Consider the following 20006-nt stretch of genomic DNA (forward strand, 5'->3'; position numbering starts at 1 on the left):
GTTTTAAGGCTCAGAGATAATAACAGCCGGCATCTGTCCTTCGGTTTTCATGGAAACGTCCCTTGTATATACACTACGTACGGTTAGACTACTGCACAACACGTATATACATTAATCTACATCATGGGGGAATGGGGATAGAAGGAGATCCACAGTTTTAAGAGGAAACTACTCTTGACTATTTATTATTGCTGATGCATGATAGGCACGGTAAACTCAAGATCTAATGTGCTTGTAACACTGCTTACATGATGGTGATCACCGCTCGCGGTGTCGTTGATGCCTCTGCTGGTTCCTACATGAGAAATGCTCCGATATGACGTGTTAGGACCGGGTGAATTTCCTTCCATCCTATCCCCGCCGATGATTCCGTAGCTGAATACGATCGTTGTCTTGCACGACGGGGGGGTCGTTCTACGGTCTCGAACGAGTCCAAATATGACCGATACGATTACTGCTCGGTAAAATGTGGAGATTTTTTTTAGCGTTCCGCCTTGCGCTTTAGCCAGAGCACACAACCAGCTACGCTTCTCCGCGGCTGTCTGGCCTCCCGCTTATACTTCGGCCGGTGAAAAAGGTCACCGCGTCCGGTGGGACTCATCGCTCACCTGATCCCCTTAATCACGGCTGGGATTGACAGGCAAATAGCATCATGAGAAAAAAAAACAGACACAAAGCGACGGCACAGGACGGTGCAGGGACTTAGCTCTGGGGATAAAGGTGAACAACAGCAGATTGTGGATTTTCTCTCCCTCTTGACTTTATTTTCCCCGATCTTCCCTTTTCTTCCTCTCTCCGAGCGGGGTCAGGCTTCGGGTGTTATCATAGCTCGGACTCAGGCGAGCCTATGTTCTGGTATCCTGTCTTAGTGCTGGTGCCGTAGTTGGTGTTGGTCATCTCCTGGGTCCCGCCGGGGCCCAGGTACGCACGGTGGGCGGGCATGGGGGAGGGAGTTTCGCTCGGGTTCTTGCCCAGGATGAAGCGCTGCTCATCCTGCTCCTCCAGGTTTGAGATATCCTTCATCATGCCTTTGCGGTAGGAAACGGACAGCTTGTTGGAGCCGTCCGAGATTAGGTTGAAGTGGCGGACGATGAAAACAATGGGCAGGGGGAGCATGGCTAGCACGATGAGCGAGTAAGCCATGGCCAACGCCCAGGGAGGGTAGCTCTGGAAGCGCTCCGAGCCCTGATGGAGGTCACAGAGAAAAAGAAGAGGTCGGAAGGAGGAATTGGAAGAAAAATACATTTGAGAGACGGGTGTTATGATACTGATGGCGCCGCGAAAAGAATCACGTTTTTACTCTTCGGCTCTTTCGAGCGTCTGCCGGAAACTGACCTCAGACTCCACCCAGGCGTTGTATCCCGCCGGACTGACGGCCATCTCTATGACGGTGGCGATGATGAGCACCACGAGCACAGCCGGCGACACGTACCTCCACATATAGTAGTAGAAGGCGTACGGCCTGAAGCCGAGCATATCCTCAAGGTCCTGCATGAACCTGGGAGAGAATGACAAAAGGAGAGAAAAACACATAAAATCACATTTTCCTTTTTTTTTTTCTTCTGTTTCCCATCAAATCTTTTCTGGATATTAAAACCTCCCGCTCTTTCTTTTGCTGCGGGTCAGAAAGCCTCTGAAAATGCATTTTCGCCGAGGAGCTATTATGCACGAGTGTTTGCGGACGACCTTTAGGGATGTAAGTGGAAGCTGAATTACCTCTTGGTGCCGTATATCCAGGCAACCGAGACGTTCTCCAGAATCACCACGACAGTGAGAGGCAAACCAGCTGAGTAGTCGTCAAACATAGTGACAAAATAGTTTCCAGAACGCTGCACAAACAGCAGGCCCAAAAGGAACGCGATGACACAGCAAACCACTGAAGCATGGAAAAAGAAAAAAGAAAAAAATCCAATCAGAGCCAGAAACACATCACTTTCATTCAGCACAGTGCTTCTGATATTCCAACTCACCACAGAGGATTTCTTTGCGTATCTTGAAAGCATCAAGTATAGGGGTGGTGATGCCGGTCATAGTGCCAATCATGCTCCCCAAGCCGAGGTTTATCAGCATAAAGAAAAACATGACGGACCAGAAGGGACTGGCGGGGAAGTGTGTCATGGCCTCGGTGAAGGCGATAAACGCCAAGCCGGTGCCCTGAACTGCCTGGACGAGAGACGGGCGGCGAAAAGGTGGCGTAAGTGGTGGATAATGTGCTGCTTCTGGCGCTGACAGGAAGAAGATTGATCAGAAATGGAAAATTCTATTTCTGAATTAATCCATTAAGGCGAGGCTATTTCAGGGAATGAGCTCATGAAGGTGCGCATGAGGAGACCGGTAACGGATTTAACATCAGCGGCATTTCATGCAAGAACTAGCCACAAAATAACCCTCAATCATAAAATAATGGTTTTTTTCACTTCAAGACGCAACTGTATTTACATATGATGCATGTGTGTGTGTATATACATACAGGAATATACCGTGCATCTTAAACTATTAGATCAAACAAATTATGAGCTGCTATACATTGGAAATAGATATCATGGACGTAATTATTCCGTTTTCATGAACTTGTTCCGCAATTTCCGATGAATACATGTAGAGGTTAATAAAATAAGATATAAAATGATAATCATACATATTTGACTGAACAAAAGAGGGCAGGGGCCTGAATTGGCGAATAGATATTGTTCAAAGTATAAAACAGAGAAGCCTTTTCAAGTTTTCTTTCTCTTATTCCAGGGTTAAGAGGCGAGATGAGTTATTCATGCTCGCCTATGAAAATCTAAGGCAAAATAAACTGCCAGGGAAACCAGACAGACAAACGTTTATTTGTTTTCCCTCCATTTCGCATCTCAAGCAGCGGATCAAACGGAGCCCGGAGAAACCACAGTGTGGTGATTTCCTATTTGAGAGACATCTGAGGGTAGATGAGGACAAGTTTATTTACATAAATGACTAAAATTAAGCCCAAGGGCATATAGTTTCTGCTACAAGATGGTGGTTTAAAATGTATATGCACAGCTTTTGTTTTTTATTGTGATTCACCGGCATGTCCTCAACCAAAAACGACAATAATTTTACGGTGATATGAGATTGACGTAAAAAAACAAAATAGATTATATTGCCCAGGGTTGCCACATCACAAAGCCCACAAAAAGATCAATTAGGTAGTGTAATGATAGCCTATATTTCATACTAGACACTGTAGATATATCGTCTGTGTGGTTTCACACTCTACTCTGCCTCTCCTTTAATTTGTTTACCAGGAAAAGCACTCTTATCTTTAACCTAAAAAAAAACAAAAAAAAAAATAAAATTGTGCAATATTTAATTTCACTGTGCAATATTCAGAAACTGTGCAATATTTCATCTCATAACAGCTACACTGTGCAATATTTCATCTCATCTCATATCAGCTACACTACAATTTTCCCTTCTATCACACTATTGTGCACTCCTTACCTCACTTGTTACTAAGACACTTATAGTTTTATCACTGTTTACTAAGACACTTTATAGTTTCACTGAGACACTTTATAGTTTATAGTTTATTTTTATTTCTAATTCTGCCTTTTCTTTTATTATTTATTACTGTTATATTTTCTGTAACGCTGGCACAGCAATTTCCTTCAGGATTAATAAAGTTGTTCTTATTCTTATTCTTATAACAAACACAGACTTACATATTGAAAAGTCATGACTATCACAGACCTTGTTGAGTTCATCCTCCAGCACACACGGGTCCAAACCCAGTTGGCCGAAGCCGTCCTCCTTCACCGTCTTAATGACGCCATACATATCCGTGTAGTCCTGGGCACTCAGGTGAGAGAAGTTGATGTGAAGTGGGATGAGCTCTTTGCTCAGAACACCTGTATTGAGGAACCCAAGAATCTTCTCCGCATTCCTGCGCACATCAAATATTACTCAGATGTCATATCGACACGGTTAACTTTGTAAAACAGATAAACACTGGTCTGGCCGGATTTGTTTTTCCGCGTGGGGTACTCACTCGACGACACACTTCTCGTTCATGATGTTGGCCTTGAACCCCAGGACGGCGAACACCACTAAAGTGGCCAGGATGGAAGTGACGAAGTTGATGATGGAGACCAGCGCCGCGTCGAAGTGACAGTTGTTGTCTCGTTTATTGTAACTGGAGAAAGCGATGACGCCGCCGAAACCCAGACCGAGCGCGAAGAAAACCTGGGTCGCTGCTTCTCTCCACACCTGTGGCTCCAACATCTTTTCAACCTGGGGGAAAAATCAAGCCAAGATTGGTCAAGAGTAACAGCGATGCTGGTGGTTTGTTTTCGATCGTATTCTATATAGCCTTTTCATTTGTTTTGCACTTATTATATTTTAGTGCAAGATTCTTGTGGATGTTTCCATGAAGATAGTTGAGAACGATGCTGTCCCATAGTCCTACAGTGGACATGTTGTTAAGTTTGAATTAATTTAAGTTTTTTTCTTTGCAATTTCTTAATTCCCACCCCAATAATCAATTAATGTAAAAAATTAAAATCCAGTAACTTATGCCATATAAATATATATAAATTCACTTAAATGTACAAAATTATTCGGCTACACACATTTACTACATCATGTTCATTATTTGTCTTATTTGAATTAATAGTTGAGGTACATTGAAAACAAGTGAAAATGCCGTTTCACCGAATAAAGGAGGTTGTTGCCCAAAATAGAAAATTAAGAACAGACTTAATACAAATATGTGTAGAGGGAGATAAGATAAGATAAGATAAGATAAGATAAGATAAGATAAGATAAGATAAGATAAGATAAGATAAGATAAGAGATAAGTTGTAAAGAACAATGTATAAGTAGTAAAAAGTAAAACAGCAGCAGAGGGTAGGTAATAATAAAGACTCATGAAAAGATGAAAATTAAAATGCGCATTATCTGCCACTCCAAATTGTCAAATGGTATTGATTTTTTTTCAGACTGGGAGTAAGGCTTGATAGTGCATGACCAAAGAAAACAAATATTTTATGTACATAATCGAGTTTTCTTTTTATGCCTGTAATTATACCTGTTGCCCACTAGATGGACCCATTGCTTATCAATGTCAGCTCAAGGTGTGGGTGCTCGTAGCCTTCATAGTGAAGCTTGTAAACAGCTATGAATGTTTGAACCACCTCCATGAACAAACAGTCATGTTAGATATATTTTTGGCATCAGAGTTGCAATAAATCTGAAACAAACAAAGTCAAATTTTTGGTATGAGAAACTTCCCCTAAATTTATTCTACTTTCATCACCTTCTTTTAGGAGGGAAGCCTTATTTTTCTCACCTTTGGAGTGAACATGTGAGCGATGCCATCCACTGCTCCCTTCAGCATTAGACCCCGAACCAGGAAGCAGAAAAGCACCACGTACGGGAAGAGAGAGCTGAAATACATCACCTGAGAAAGCGAGAAAAAGCACGAGTTCATTACACGTGTGTTGCCATGGTCACGCTTTACTGGAACGCCGCAACCAAACTGCCAAACGACAGAGCGAAATGTGAGCGAAATGCAAAGAGGACTCCTTGATGATGCGGAGAGATGAATCACCTCTGCAGCTTTTCTCAAAATCATCACACTATTGGCTATGCTAATTACATTTCTAAGTTTAGCATTTAGAATCTGTGTCAGACTGTGACGATCCATTCTCTGTTGTGTATTTCCCTCCTGAAACCGTGGGCTGCATGTTACTCGGTGGCCCATGAGTCACTCCCTGGATGGAGATTACAGGATGTTACTGCAGCGGTAGCCAAACGGAGCATTTCCCCTCCGCATCCTGGCTCAGTTTTTGCTCGGTTCAGTATAAACTTATTAATGTTGCATAATTTCATCTTCTATAATATAGATGAGATGCGAATTTACACGGGCGCCAATGGTAGGTTTAAGCTTCTGAGCAGAATCACCTAAATAAAAATAAAACGTCCATTGTTTGATTTTATTGCTTAGCATATCGACCCGGGGGTGAGATGAATGAAAACCTGAATGAAATCCGGATACTTCTGAGGAACCGAGGAGGAAAGCCTACCTTTCCGGACGACTGGATACCCTTGATGACGGCCATGCAGACCAACACCCAAGCAACCAGCAGAGACAGCGTCATCTTCCAGTTCAGGCCCCCCGTGTCATCGATGGTGCTGGTGATGTTGAGAGTTTGACGGTACCAGAAGTACGTGGTGGCTGAGCTCTTCTCGCATTCGGGCTCCACAACTAGAATGAAGACATGAGATGCTCAAGAGGAAACCAAAGTTTGTAAATATTGGCTTTCAATGGCGGTCCGGTGAAACCGAAGTAAACGCAACAAGACAATGCACTTGATGTGGAGGAAAATCTGTGAATCTATGAGAAATGTTACCATTAAATCTGAAGGAGAAAAGAAAATGCTCTTAATGTGCATATTTCATTTCAATCTATTTTCTTGACAAAGAGTAACATCTCTCAGGCCAATAGACATTTTTCTGGAGAGGGACAGATTTTGGCATGACAATCCAAAAACATTTGACAAAGTAAAATTATTAAAATGATTCTGTGTTGTTACTTTTATCCTGTCATATTCACCTTTTTTTTAATTTTTAGTTTTCAATTATGAACAAAGTGTTTCTTTTTGATAAATTCTAAATATTAGAATCAAATTTTGAATATTGTAGCTCTTGTTGATCCCGCACTAAATACAAGTGCGTGCTCACCAGCCTTCCGGCAGCCTCCTTATTTGTAAGTGGACTTGACATTGTGGCCTCTAATGAGAAAGAAAGCCGATGTCCTTTTCTCAACCTTGCACTGGCGTGCGCTGGGCTTCCAGCTGCCAGCCGTTCTATGCAGCGACACCGTCAGCCGGGTCGTACCATCTGACAGGCCATACATAAAGAACCGCCGACGGTGTTGCGTTAATCCTGCTGAGACACTGCTACTTGACTGCAGAGCCGTCATGAGGCAAGCCGCTCCAATGAAAAGGCAAATTCCGTGGCCTCAGGAACTGGACCGTATGAATGTGAGGCTGCTCGACAGGGCTTCTCAAAAAGAAACACGATTTGCTTTGCAACCCTACGGTTGTTTTTCGCCGCGTTCGAGTGTTGCGTTTTGTTGACTCACTAGCTTGGGTTCCGTTAATCTGGATGGGGCATTCGGCCCAAGGTAGCGGATACTGGAAAGACTTGAAGAAATAGAAGATGCTCCATCCGATGATCACGTTATAGTAGAGGCCCACAAAACCGCAAACCTGATGGGGGAAGGGGACAGGAAACAACAGGAACGTTACTTTGAAAACCTGACAAACGGCACAGGGAACGAACATCCAAATGCCGTATCTGATCTAAAGGTGCAGTCACTGTATACGCGGCAAAAGTCAGAGGGCTTATGAATTATTGAGCTGTTTGCTCTCAGCAGCCAAGGCTGAGGTCCTCTATGAGGTATTTATAGCCACGAGATCTCCCTCTGCCACATCCGAGCGAGCACACGCCTCAGTGCCCCGAGCCGGGTCCCTCCCTCCCCTGTCGCACGGTAGACGTACGAAATCACCTTCCGAATACCCGATAAACACAAACCGATCGCTGCCCGGCCGACCAAGCGAGTGACCGTAGAGGATTTATGGTAATAGTGGCGACGGGACGGGAGCCCGTCACGGCTGCTGGGGATGGGGTCTTTGCAAGTCGGTGCCCAAGAGACTAAAACTCACATTTTTCAGTCCAAGCACATTCCAAGAGTCTAGATATTACCATCTTAGGTCCGACGATATGCCTGTAGTAATACGTTTATGATCTTTGTCCGCGTCGAGCTGCTATAATGTTAAGTATAAATGCAACACAAAATATTAATGCTCTATGAAATGATTATGGCTTGAAGACGATAAATGAAAGTCGAGTTATTCTAACTTTTTGTCATCCTTTTGCGAAAGAACCCATCATCTCTTGTAATCTTCCTCCCTTGTAAATGAAGATGCAACTGTATTGGTGTGGGGACTCCGAGATTTGGATAGTCTGATTGGAAATTAATTAAAGTGTATGTGTGTGCTTGGCAGGGGGGACCATATAAATTCCAACCTTTGTAAACTAATCGAAATAAGCACATCAACATATGCTGTAGCTGTACACCTGGTGATCTTTGCTCATTGCTTGGTTTTCCTATTGCGCTAAGAGGTTGGTGCCACTCAGTTGTTTACCATCAACCCGCATCGTCGTGAATGCAATATTAGCTATTAGCTTTTTCAGATATCAGTATGGATATAGTTTTTTTAATCAGACTTCTCAGTGCCACTAGCATGGTCCCTAATCTGACCGACGGGAGATTGAGACTTTTTCCCTGTATTTTTTGTGAGAAAAATGACAGCCAATCGCACGGCTGATATTCAGACGCTGATCGTCAGTCATGGTCTTTGCTTCAGCAACATTTACTGAAGCTTCAGTGCCAAGATCTGCATTTGTCGAGAAAACTTTGATGAAACCCAGTTCAGAGTATCCTGTAGATCAGGGGTGTCAAATCATTTTTGTCCGGGGGCCACATACGGCCTAATTTGATGTCAAGGGGGCTGGACAAGTAAAATCATTACCTAGATGTAACACTGAGACCAAATTTTTCCTTTGTTTTTGTGTGAAGGAGGTAAACAGGTAAATTATAAAAATCTTTATATGTAATGAACTGTTCCTCTGAAAAATACATGATGAATTAATACTAAAAATGAATATTGTAAAAGTATTGATGAAATTACAACCTAAAAATATTGTTGAGTTAATAGAGAAAATCTTGTCACTGTGAGAAAATTTACCACTAAAATTTATTAGAAAATTGATTGGTAGAATGGTATATATGTTTACAAGGCTTATGGTGGCTATTCTGGTAATTAAATCAATCTTTTTAACTTTGCCCATTTTTTTTTTTTTTTTTTTGCAATTGTTTTTGTGTTTTTTATAGAAATAAGAAAAGAAAAGATAATTTTAACAATGTCACCAGATGTTTTTCCATCAAAAAATCATTTTGTTTTTAAATTTTGAAGCAAAAAATACATTGTTACTTTTTCATTTTTTCCTTGCTCGTTTTTGTTTTTTTAAACCCACTGTACAAAACCCCCAGATGTGAGAAAAAGCGTGTGGGCTGCACTAACACAAAGATTTGATTTCAGGCAGGGAGCCACAAAATATTGTTCCGAGGGCCGCAACGGGCTGCGAGTCTGAGCCCCCGGCTGCAGACACTCACCATCAGACTTGAAACTCCGATGCCTCCCAAGCGTGGATAGACGTAGTTCCACACCCCGATGCTGCCTCTCCTGATTCTCTGACCCACTGCCAGCTCCAGGAAGAACAGAGGGATGCCGATGAGCAGAAGGAGAATGAAGTAGGGCACCAGGTATGCACCTGAGGCAGATGAAAGATTGAAGGAAAAATAATTACAATAAGGGAAAAATATTTCAGTATTTTTCAAATACGCGTATTGTAAAACGGCAGTGATTGAACATGTCAATTGAACATTCTATATTTGTATTCTTTCACTCTTTTCTCTCATGTGTTCCCTGTATGTCTGTTCCTCCCTCCTGGACCTCCTCGGCATCCTTTTAATTGCAAAATGCACAACGGAGAGCTACTAATAGTCCCCGACACAACAAGTCACGTCCGGTCCAGCTTCCGTCGAGACATGAAGGGTCGCCGCGGCGACAAAACCGTCTGAAATCAGACAGGACGGACTCACGCCGATCGACAGCCGGACGGAGCGGCCACTTTGCAGGCTGAAAACAGATGTTTGACGTCATAAGCACTGATAAATTGGCGAGTGGTTATCAGAGGCAGCGGCAGACAAAAGAAACAAAAGACGGCGTCATGTTACACAGCGGTATTATTATCTTGGCCGTCAGAAGTGTCTGCTGTGTTGCTACCTACTTTTCACAGATCTTTGATATCTATTCTGAGCCTGTAAAACCCACAGAGAGGCAAATTATTCATGCCCGTGGGGGAGAACTGTAGCCGCCAGGGTGGTTGTTTGGTCAGTCCGTCCAGTGTTGTCCTCATCATGAAGCACAAAGAGTTTGAGGATAGTGTGACCTTTCCTCTTAAACCACAGCAAGGAATCTGCCCATCTCTTTCTGCTTAGGGAATTTAACCTCATTGAATCACATACATAATCTAGATAATTCAATTTTTTTTTTTAAATTGATTTATTTATTTTGAGACCCAAATTCTGAAATGAACTCAAAAAAAAAAAAAAAATTTGAGTGGCTTTTTCCCCTCTGGCTAAATGCTAAGCCATACATATGGGGATCTTTGACAAGGCAATACAAGAGAAAGACCATTATTAATTTCCAAAGATTTCAAGAATTAAAAAAAAAAAACAATTCAAAATCCATTCATTTTTTTAGCGTACTCCTTGGGGCAGTGTTTGCCGTGGCAAACAAACAAACAAAAAGGACGGCGGTGGTTATTGATTCATTTCCAATTGTACCTTCTCTTGTTATTTTTGATTGTAATAGTCTACCTGAGGTATTCACCTCATCTTGATGTGAGCTCAAGAAATATTGGATATATCTAGAGGTTCTCAGTCATCCAGGTCACGGTGAATTCTTGTTGAAATCTTTTGGTCTTGCCAACTGGACTTGAGTTTCTTCACTTGAAGATGTTTCACCCCTCAATCCAAGAGGCTTCTTCACTTCAGATGCAAGTCCAGTTGCCAAGAAAAGAAGATTTCACCAAGAATCACATATTTGGAGCCAATACAAAAGTATGTTGTTTTTTTATGTAAAAATCATTTTGTTTTCAAATTTTGAAGCAAAAAATACATTGTTACTTTTTCAATTTTTCCTTGCTCGTTTTTTTCGGAAACCCACTGTACAAAACCCCCTGATGCATGTGGAAAAAAAGTGCGTGGGCTGCACTAACACAAAGATTTGATCTCAAGCAGGGGGCCACAATGCGCATAAGTGTTATGAATATACTGAAACCAATTTGAACATTTAACGTTGTCAAATTATCCGGCTGCACTAGACATTTATTTCCTGTCAGAAAGACATTGGGCAGATATAACATATTAGCTGCAGATGAAAACCACACTGACATTTAGACAAAAAGCTGGATGTTGAACCACTGTTTTCCAACAGTAGGAAGTGAAAATGCTAGATACTCATTTAGACATTTGGATGATGTTGATACATTAAATCTTTAAATATTTAAACATCTGAACACTAATGCTTAGTAATGAGTTCCTACAGAAAAGGAATATACACGTGTCAATCACGTCTTTCACAGACACCATGTGCTGCAGCAGTCGGCAGAAAAGAGGGAATTATGTGATAGATTTATTGACTTGATCTTGTTTTCTTTGAGACATGCCATGTGATGCCTTGCGCTGAAATTAAACTGCCACAGAGGGAGGAAGTCATTCAAGGGAACGGACATGTGACAGGCTGTTTGCTCTCATCACGCGGACCAGCCTGGACAAGACAATGCTTTTCCAATTGGGGATACACACTCATACTGAAATGAGCAAACACACACATAACGGCTTTGTTAGATCCTGTATGTCAAATACCTTATTCTCTCTCTTTCTCACAAACAGACACACACAATGTCTGAAAGTCAAAGAACTCACAGGTTACTCTCTCACTTCCTCCATCTTAGGAATCGGAGTGGCTAATGACGGGATAGATTAGTAAAAGTGATAGGATCTCAGATCTCTCGGTTTTCCAACGCTGATAGTAAAGGACCTCATCTGATAGCAGAATTTCACCAAAGTAGAAGAAAAATATGGATACTTTAAGTGTCAGGTTTACATTATTAGGTTGGTCTCATCAATAATTTAAGCTTAGAAGCTTAAATTACAGGACTCTCACAGAAAATTAGAATATTGTGATAAAGTTCTTTGTCTTCTGGAATGCAATAACAAAAACAAGAATGTCATACATTCTAGATTCATTACAAATCATCTGCAATATTGCAACCCTTTTGTTATTTTAATATTGCTGATTATGGCTTACATCTTAAGAAAACTCAAAAATCCTATCTCAAAATATTAGAATATCATGAAAAAATAATTTTTGTTTTTTTAATTGCATTACAGAAGATAAAGAACTTTATCCCAATTTTCTAATTTTATGAGACAGTCCTGTATATTCTACCAAGAGAAGCTAAATCATAGGGGTTCCGACTAGACATGCCATTTAAATGGGAAATTATGTTTCAGCAAAGAGAAACTCATCAAATGCCAAACAAATCTTAGAGCATTTTTGATGTAAATGTCGTTTTCGCCCATTTAATTGCGTCACAGGTGCCATGAAGGAGTGGGCAGTCAATGTTCGGATGGTCTGAAGCACACAGTCAATTGTTCGGAATAATGGGAAGAAGAGGAGTGGCAGTTTGAGCTGATGCTCGGTTTTGGGGCGTTGGCTCGTCATCATGCCGGTACGACCGTTCCATAAAATATGTCAAGGCTTTTAAGATTGCACGTCGGATTATTGTCGTTTCCGTCAGAGTCAGCGTTATTTTCAGTTTCTCCGCATGTACCAGACATACAGATTAATCGAGAAGACGTTTTCACTATCCCGCAGGGAAATGAAATTAACAAAATAATGAGAAAGTGCACATTATACAAGAAGCGCAGAATAAATATTAATCAATAAACAAACTACAAAGTGCAGACAGATACAATGTACTATATATTTAACGGCATAAAAAAACTGAACTGTATAATATATGTATCTTGAATGTGGAGAGTGGCAGCTGACATTTCTGTACAGTTTAGTGCAAAACCAGTCAGTGTATAATACCACACAATAGCAGGTGAGAACAAATAATGTATAAAAAAATAAATTACATTTAAAAAACTGAATGTATGAATGAATATATGTATTGTGTATGTAGGGAGAGTAGCGGAAGAGGTTTTCGTACAGTTCAGTGCAAACTAGTCAGCATATAATACAATAGCTGCATGATGGAATTTTCTGTAGCCATGCAAAAAGAGCAATAGTGCAAAGAAATGGTAATATTGCAATGTCTTGTCTTCCTGTATTGTTCTGTATGGGCGGGTTTCTAAACATAACAGAAAAGACCCCTGACAGTGAATTACGGACTTAGTCAGAATTAAAGGCAATAGTCCCAATATGCTGAAAGTAAATTTTTAATTTCTTTATTTTAAATTCTGTTGAAAGTATTTCCCTTGAGAGAGAGAAAGAAAGAGAGAGAGAGGAAGAAAGAGAGCGAGAGAGAGAGAGAGAGAACACAAAACTGCGTTGCATCTCTCGCCAACCATCTACCGTAGTAGGTGCACTTAAACTGTGTTTAAGTGAAGTTCATGGAGTTGAGTTGCAGCTTCAGACCAAACCACATAAGAGACTGATGGCTGCTGTTCAACAATTTTAGAAATGCCTTCATTATGAATTTAGTTGCTGGCGAGAGAATTGATCTCTTCGTGAAAATAAAGTGTTTCCACGCTTTACAGATGTTTAATAGACTAATATAAGGGACACAGTACAAGAATTCAGACAGTATATAAATCTTTGGCTGAAATACACAGGTATGCTCACAACCAGTACAGATTTACACACACACACACACACACACACACACACACACACATTTCAAATATTTCTTTCTCCATGAAGAGGCACGATTTATATTAATTTAAATGAATCAACAGCCCGTCCACCTAATTTATCCTCCAGTGAACCTCGGCCTAAGATAACCTCGACCCGAAGCGAAATAAAAGTCCGACCCCAGAACTGAAACTTGTATCTCGACCCGCCACCATCCATAACTACGTCAAGCAAAGCACGTGTTATATATTATAAAGAAAATGTACTATATAATACACTTTGGACCCCTAAAATGTACTAAAATAATAAATAAATCCATAGACTTCAGTAGACATACCTCCACCATTCTTCTGGCACAGATAGGGAAACCTCCAGACGTTCCCCAGGCCCACAGAGAAGCCGACCTGGGCCAGAATGTACTCCAACTTGTTGTTCCAGGCTGGTCGGCCGTCCTCTGCGTCCGGGTCGGGGGAAGGCAGCAGGGCTTTTACTGGCGCAGTGGAGCCAGGACTCAGCCCCATGCTCATCTGACTGCTTTTGTAGTCCATTGGGTGCTCCAGAGACAGCAGGTCTGCCACGGATTCCGTGACGGGTTCATTGCTGTGCTCCCGCTGGGTCACCTTGGTGTTCTTTGGCATGGTCGCGACGAAGGAGCCCCTTCCGAGGGGGTCAACGTGGAGGTGAGGGGTCGGGGGCGCGGCAGAAATATGCCAAGCGTGTTACTGGATGGAGATCTGGCCGGTCAGAGAGAAAAAGTGGTGCTTTTTGTCTTCAATCTGTGAAGAAAAAGATTTTAAGAACGTTGGGGGAACGTAAGTACTTGAAAAATCATATTTTACAATTTGCTGACCCCCCCATGCCAAAATAATGGGTAAAGATGCTAATATATACCACCTTCTAAAAGTTTTAAAATCCAATTCAATGTCAAACATGTGTTTACCAAAAACCCTCAAACTCTATTTCTTGGTTGCAGACTTTTAAAATATTAGGCTCAACAGTGTGCATCACAGCTTGAAAAACAATTTCAGTGTTAGTATTTCAAATCAGTAACGTGCTTGAAAAACGCTCAAGGACAAGTATGTCACTAATGTATTTCAGTACGGGGAAGGAGATGCAGAGATAAAATTACCGACCGTGTCACAACAGAAGCCACTCTGTTGAGGTTTTGTCATGAGAAAAGCCTGAACAATAGTGGCCAGTCTCCCTGCGTGACCATGACACCATTTATTCAAAAATGGGACTTAAATTTCTCTGCGTGTTGTCGTAACATTTTAGATGTTGAGTTTAAAACAACTCTGAATCATCTTACTTTTCCTGAGGACAAAACCGCTGGATGAGAACGGAGCTATCTAAAGTTCTCTCTTCGGCAGCAGCTTTTGAGGGGAATTTTGAAAATTATTGTTACATTCAAGTGTTAACCACCCACATCTTAATGATATTTAGTTCCATTGCATCCTAAGGAAATAATCTGACTAAATACACAGCTTTTTGTGCATTTCTCAGCTATTAAACTCTGCTCAAATTGTTTCATTTTAAAGATGTGTGCAGGGACAGTCCATCGGATACACTTCCTGTTGCATAACAATACTTCACTCTATTCTGGAGATGACCCGGGATCACGATGCTTTTTCTCTTTATTTAACGCCTGTGGACAGTCAAGAGTCTTCAATTAAGCTACTTGGTGCTCTTGGTCTGTAGAGGCGAAGCCGGAGAACCTAAGCGGGCGAGGGGATAGGTCAGCCTTGATCACATGACCTTCTTTGTGTGAGCTTGTCGAAGTAACTGCTACACGCAAATAAAGCACTAAATGAGGAAAATTTAAATATTACCTTAATATCCGGACTATAAGCCACTACTTTATTCTTAGCTTTGAACACTGCGATGATGCGGCTAAGGCATTTAGCCTCATCACATCGGATCAATGAAATTACTGTGAAATTCTGAGGCCATTCAATTCCGACACTGAAGAGGATGAACTTAACGGTTTTATCAGCAGGAGCAAGACCAAGATAGCGATCAGCGGGGGATAGGACTTTTCTTTGTGTTATTTATTATCAATCTCTTTCATCAGCCATGTCACAGGCATTGTTTGGAAAAAAAAAAACATTTCCAGTGCGTATTTTTGGATGTTACCAGCATGTATTTAATCAAAAGTAAAAAAAAAAAAAAAAGTTTCTGTGTACTCTTTCTGTGTAAATATCTCATGTAACAACATGAAAACCTGCGACTTATAAACAAGTTCAGCCTATATTTGTACACATATACTTATTTGTTCATTTTTAGCCGGTGCAGCTGATATTCAAGTGCACTCAGTAGTCTGTAAATTACGGTAGCTCCAAACATAATATTCAGTTATTCGTTCTTAACGTCTGGATAGTCTAGGGTCTCCAATTAACTTCTTGCATGTTTTTGGACCCGGAGTAAACTGGAGAACCCAGAAGGAACCAACGCAGACACGGGGGAGAACATGCAAACTCCACACAGAAAGGCCTCCTGTCGGAATCCAACCAGGAAATACTAAACACTGCGCCGCCACACATCTCTACAGTTATTACTGTCTTGTGAAAGAATTTATTATTTTAAACTGAAATGGAAAATTGTTACCCCACACTTGGATACCACACCGTGGCGGCTCCTTCTAAAGACTACTTGAACCTTATGAGAAGAACTTGTGAGACGAGTTAGCGCTTACTGTTCAATAACTATGAAACAAAAAAAAAAAACGATTAAGGTTGAAGGGACATTTCTGGTTCGGCCGTAGAGAGCAAACGGGAGAGCAAACGCCTGAGGTGTTTCAGCAGGTGTCCAGGTCTCTCATCCGAAGACCCAACTCATTGAAAACCCAGAGGGTGAGTGGGGGGGGGGGGGGGGGGGCCTTCAATTTGGCATCTCAAAAAAACAGTTGTCGGCCGGCTAGGCTCTAAGCCCACCCAGAGTCTGCTCCAGCGGCACGCACATCACATTCCTAAACGGTGGCAATGAGCTTCTGCAGTCACGACTCAAAGCGGCTCAGAGGCTGAGCTCATTACGGGTCTGAAAAACCAAATGACCTTTCCCACAGCCGAGCAACAATTAAACGTCGTCCAACACGGTAGTCTGGAAAAAATCCAGCTTGAAATATGGTTTTAATGTGTAATGGCACATTAGAAAGAGGTTATATATATATAACAAGCCATCCCTGTATGAATTAGGATTATGTGGGGCCGTTAATCCCGAGGGGACGGCTTTCTCCCTATAAGCACTTAAAAGTTTTTCAATAACTGTGCGGGTACAGATGGCGTGCTACACGAGGAGCGAGGACTTCGCATACATCGCGAGGGGTTTGTTACACATTCTGACCGAGTCCGCGGTCGATCTGGGAGACGTGGAACGAGAGGCCGTGGGTGGGGGTGGGGGGTTGGGGGGTTCTACTTCGGTGCTGAGCTCAAGAGAGAACAAAAGCGTGAAAAAAGACAAAAAAATCTGCAGTGCACTTAAACAAGTGCTGTTTATGAAAACCCCTGTGTTACGTGTTCAAACCCTCCACTATGAACCTCATCTTCCCAATCCTCTGAGGACAGTTTGATTATGATGATGTAACAGCAGAGGTTTTTCCACCCCCCTCCCACCCTCCAACAAAGATGCACTCCGTTTTAATCTAGTCTGGTTGCTAAGCAATGGCTATTTTCTGCTAAAACTGAAATCCCATCTCCGCAGCATCACCGGGCTGCCTATTTCATCTCCACATGGACAGACGTGACATCCTTGCAAGCAGCTGCATGACTGCTAATCTGCTGTTATAACAATTGACCCTCCTGCAGGGATGCCTTACATTAATCTAATGCCTTTTTTTTTTTTCAAGATTTTAATTTCATTTCACATGATGACAACCAATGCGATTTCATCCATCTATGAAAGAACCCATGCATATCTCCCTTGCCAACCACTGGGATGTAATCGTGAACACCAGGGTGAGTCTGACCGGTTTTCAAAAAAAAGAAAAAATCCACCTCAAGCGTGCGAGACTGTGGATGTGGATTTAACCTCTGAGGGCTCGTCAAGGTCAAGAGAATAGTATAATAATAGCAGCATGCGTAATGTTGGACGGATAACGCGAGATGCTTTTTAACGAATCAAACGTGCACACGCACGTCGACGGCGTTTGGAGGGATGCGGGTGAAATCCAGGGTTTTTGTCAGGTGTGGAGGTGAAAGCTGACGCAAGCACGGGAGATGGTGGTGGGGCGTGGGGGTGTGTGGGGGTGTGATTCTCGACGATCCGCGTGGAAGATGCATTTCTAAATTCAAAATAAAATAAATAAAAAATAATAAACTTACCTCGTGCGATGCGCAGGACGGGTTGTGACGTCCCGGTTTGCGTGGCGGTGCGACTCCGAGGTGAGGCTTCATTCAGACCCGTGTCTCCGTGCGCAGCGTCAGTGCGCGCAGCCTGCGGTCTCCCGGGCGCACGGTGCGTGAAGTCTGACGCAGGAACTAGACGCCACCGACGAGAGTTTGCACAAATTCACCTCTGCAGGTAACGGCTTGCAGCCGCCGCTACACTCGCGTCTTCGTCTCTGCGTCCCTTCGTCCTTACACCCACACACGCACACGTGTTCGTGGATTGTATTGTGATGGAAAAACCACCCTCCACTCCACGGGATGGACAAATTACTATGGAAATCACGACGATGTCTGACGCAGGTTTGACTCACCCACTCTTTTTTTTACGTCAGCAGTTGATCTAAAAGGGGAAAACAGCTGCAGTGTAACCTCAGTCGATCCAGGTGTTTCTAAAGGTTTCTATAACTACACTGGAATATGATGATGGTGATGATGAGGAGGAGGAGGAGGAGGAGGAGGAGGAGGAGTCAAAACTCTTTCTTACTATTTGACTGTTCCATTGTTGAAGTGAACCCACCAGTACAGAGAAACTAATACAGTCCAGATTCACGATCCGAAGCCTCTATTTACATGCATATTGTACATCATTGTCCTCCACCATCAACATATTTCAACTGTTTGCACGACCAAAAAGACAATGTTTTACCATCTGTAAATCATATATCATACTAATATTACATTCATTTTTTAACATTTTATTTTTAATTTGATCTTTTACATTCTATTTGAATATGAATTTTATTTCAATCCCTGTTATGCACTTATTCTCTTACATGTGAATATGTGCATTCCAGCGACCGGATAACAGAATTTCCTTCTGGATCAATGAAGTTTCTATCTATCTATCTATCTATCTATCTATCTATCTATCTATCTATCTATCTATCTATCTATCTATCTATCTATCTATCTATCTATCCATCTATCCATCCATCCATCCATCCATCCATCCATCCATCCATCCATCCATCCATCCATCCATCCATCCATCTCTATCCAATATCTCAAAAACAAAGCCGACATCTACTTTATATATATACACTGCTCAAAAAAATAAAGGGAACACTTAAAAAACACATCCTAGATCTAAATGAATGAAATATTCTTATGAAATACTTTGCTCTTTACACAGTTGAATGTGCTGACAACAAAATCACACAAAAACGATCAATGGAAATCAATTGTATCAATCATGGAGGTCTGGATTAGGAATCACACTCAAAATTAAAGTGTAAAAACAAACTCCAGGCTGATCCAACTTTGATGTAATGTCCTTAAAACAAGTCAAAATGAATCTGTGTTACTTCCTGAGTGGACACTATGATTTCACAGAAGTGTGATTGACTTGGAGTTACATTGTGTTGTTCAAGTGTTCCCTTTATTTTTTTAGCAGTATATATATATATATAATTATTATTTTTTCATTCATTTGTCAGGGACTGCTAATGCCCACTTTACTGAAGAGCGAGACATACTGTGAAGTAATAATAAAATTGTCAAAAACAATAATAATAATAATTAACTCAATCATAAAATCGCTTAGAATCCAGCAGAACACGTTCAGATTGGTGTGACTTTCCACTGTTTGGCCTGTTTCAGGTTTTGAGCATTAAACTCACAAAAATAATGCGCCTCTTCTGTGACGACGTCTTCCAATCTCGATCCAGGGTCACCTCCTGTTTACAAATAGTCTTAAAATCTTCCTTTTTGTGGAGGTTTATAAGGCAATGCCGACAGAGAGTTACTCAGGGATATCCCATGATGCACTTCTCTGTTTCTTCCCACTCTTCCTATCCTGTCTGCACTCATGTCCCTTCATCTATGCATCATCGTAGACTCATATCTTCTCCCGAGTCCTTGGGCTCTCTCCCTTCCCAGGTTCCCAGGGGCCGTGGCTTGATCTATTGCTGCGTTGTTGCCTGGCATCCACCATCGTTGTTTCTTCGTTGAATATTAAAGCTGTAAATGTCAGCTATTATCATGTTACTGTCAGTGCTACTGCTGTTATCAGTGTGAGATCATTTGTGCCTCCCAACCCTAATACTCCCTCTGTCTTTATCGCACTCTTGCTTTTTACCTTGGCCATTCTCTTTCGCTCTCT

At 41.8% G+C, this 20006-nt stretch overlaps 1 protein-coding gene across 1 annotated transcript; it reads right to left on the minus strand.

Moving 5' to 3' along the window:
- Window positions 1-681: 681 nt before the first annotated feature.
- On the minus strand, window positions 682-18106 carry slc6a17 (solute carrier family 6 member 17). The gene is made up of 12 exons (XM_086142019.1): window positions 17840-18106; window positions 13861-14299; window positions 9206-9363; window positions 7109-7235; window positions 6048-6229; window positions 5312-5422; window positions 4013-4254; window positions 3715-3907; window positions 1971-2163; window positions 1717-1876; window positions 1336-1498; window positions 682-1185 (listed from the first exon to the last, which is right to left on the minus strand). Exons 2-12 carry the CDS (start codon window positions 14159-14161, stop codon window positions 823-825), a joined length of 2193 nt encoding a protein of 730 aa, XP_085998145.1. The 5' UTR covers window positions 14162-14299; window positions 17840-18106; the 3' UTR covers window positions 682-822.
- Window positions 18107-20006: the final 1900 nt, after the last annotated feature.

The sequence above is a fragment of the Fistularia commersonii genome, chromosome 34, assembly GCF_037954325.1.
Source record: "Fistularia commersonii isolate RoL2024-O1a breed Wild chromosome 34, RoL_Fcom_v1.0, whole genome shotgun sequence".
Lineage (NCBI taxonomy): Eukaryota > Metazoa > Chordata > Actinopteri > Syngnathiformes > Fistulariidae > Fistularia > Fistularia commersonii.

Bases quoted from the DNA above. Each gene is read 5' to 3' on its own strand.
- slc6a17 (XM_086142019.1), bottom strand. From the start codon at position 14,161: ATGCCAAAGAACACCAAGGTGACCCAGCGGGAGCACAGCAATGAACCC. The intron at 3,908-4,012 runs GTGAGTACCCCA...TGATGTGCGCAG, and splicing joins AACGAGAAGTGTGTCGTCGA to GAATGCGGAGAAGATTCTTG. The intron at 2,164-3,714 runs GTCTGTGATAGT...TCTCTCGTCCAG, and splicing joins TGGAGGATGAACTCAACAAG to GCAGTTCAGGGCACCGGCTT.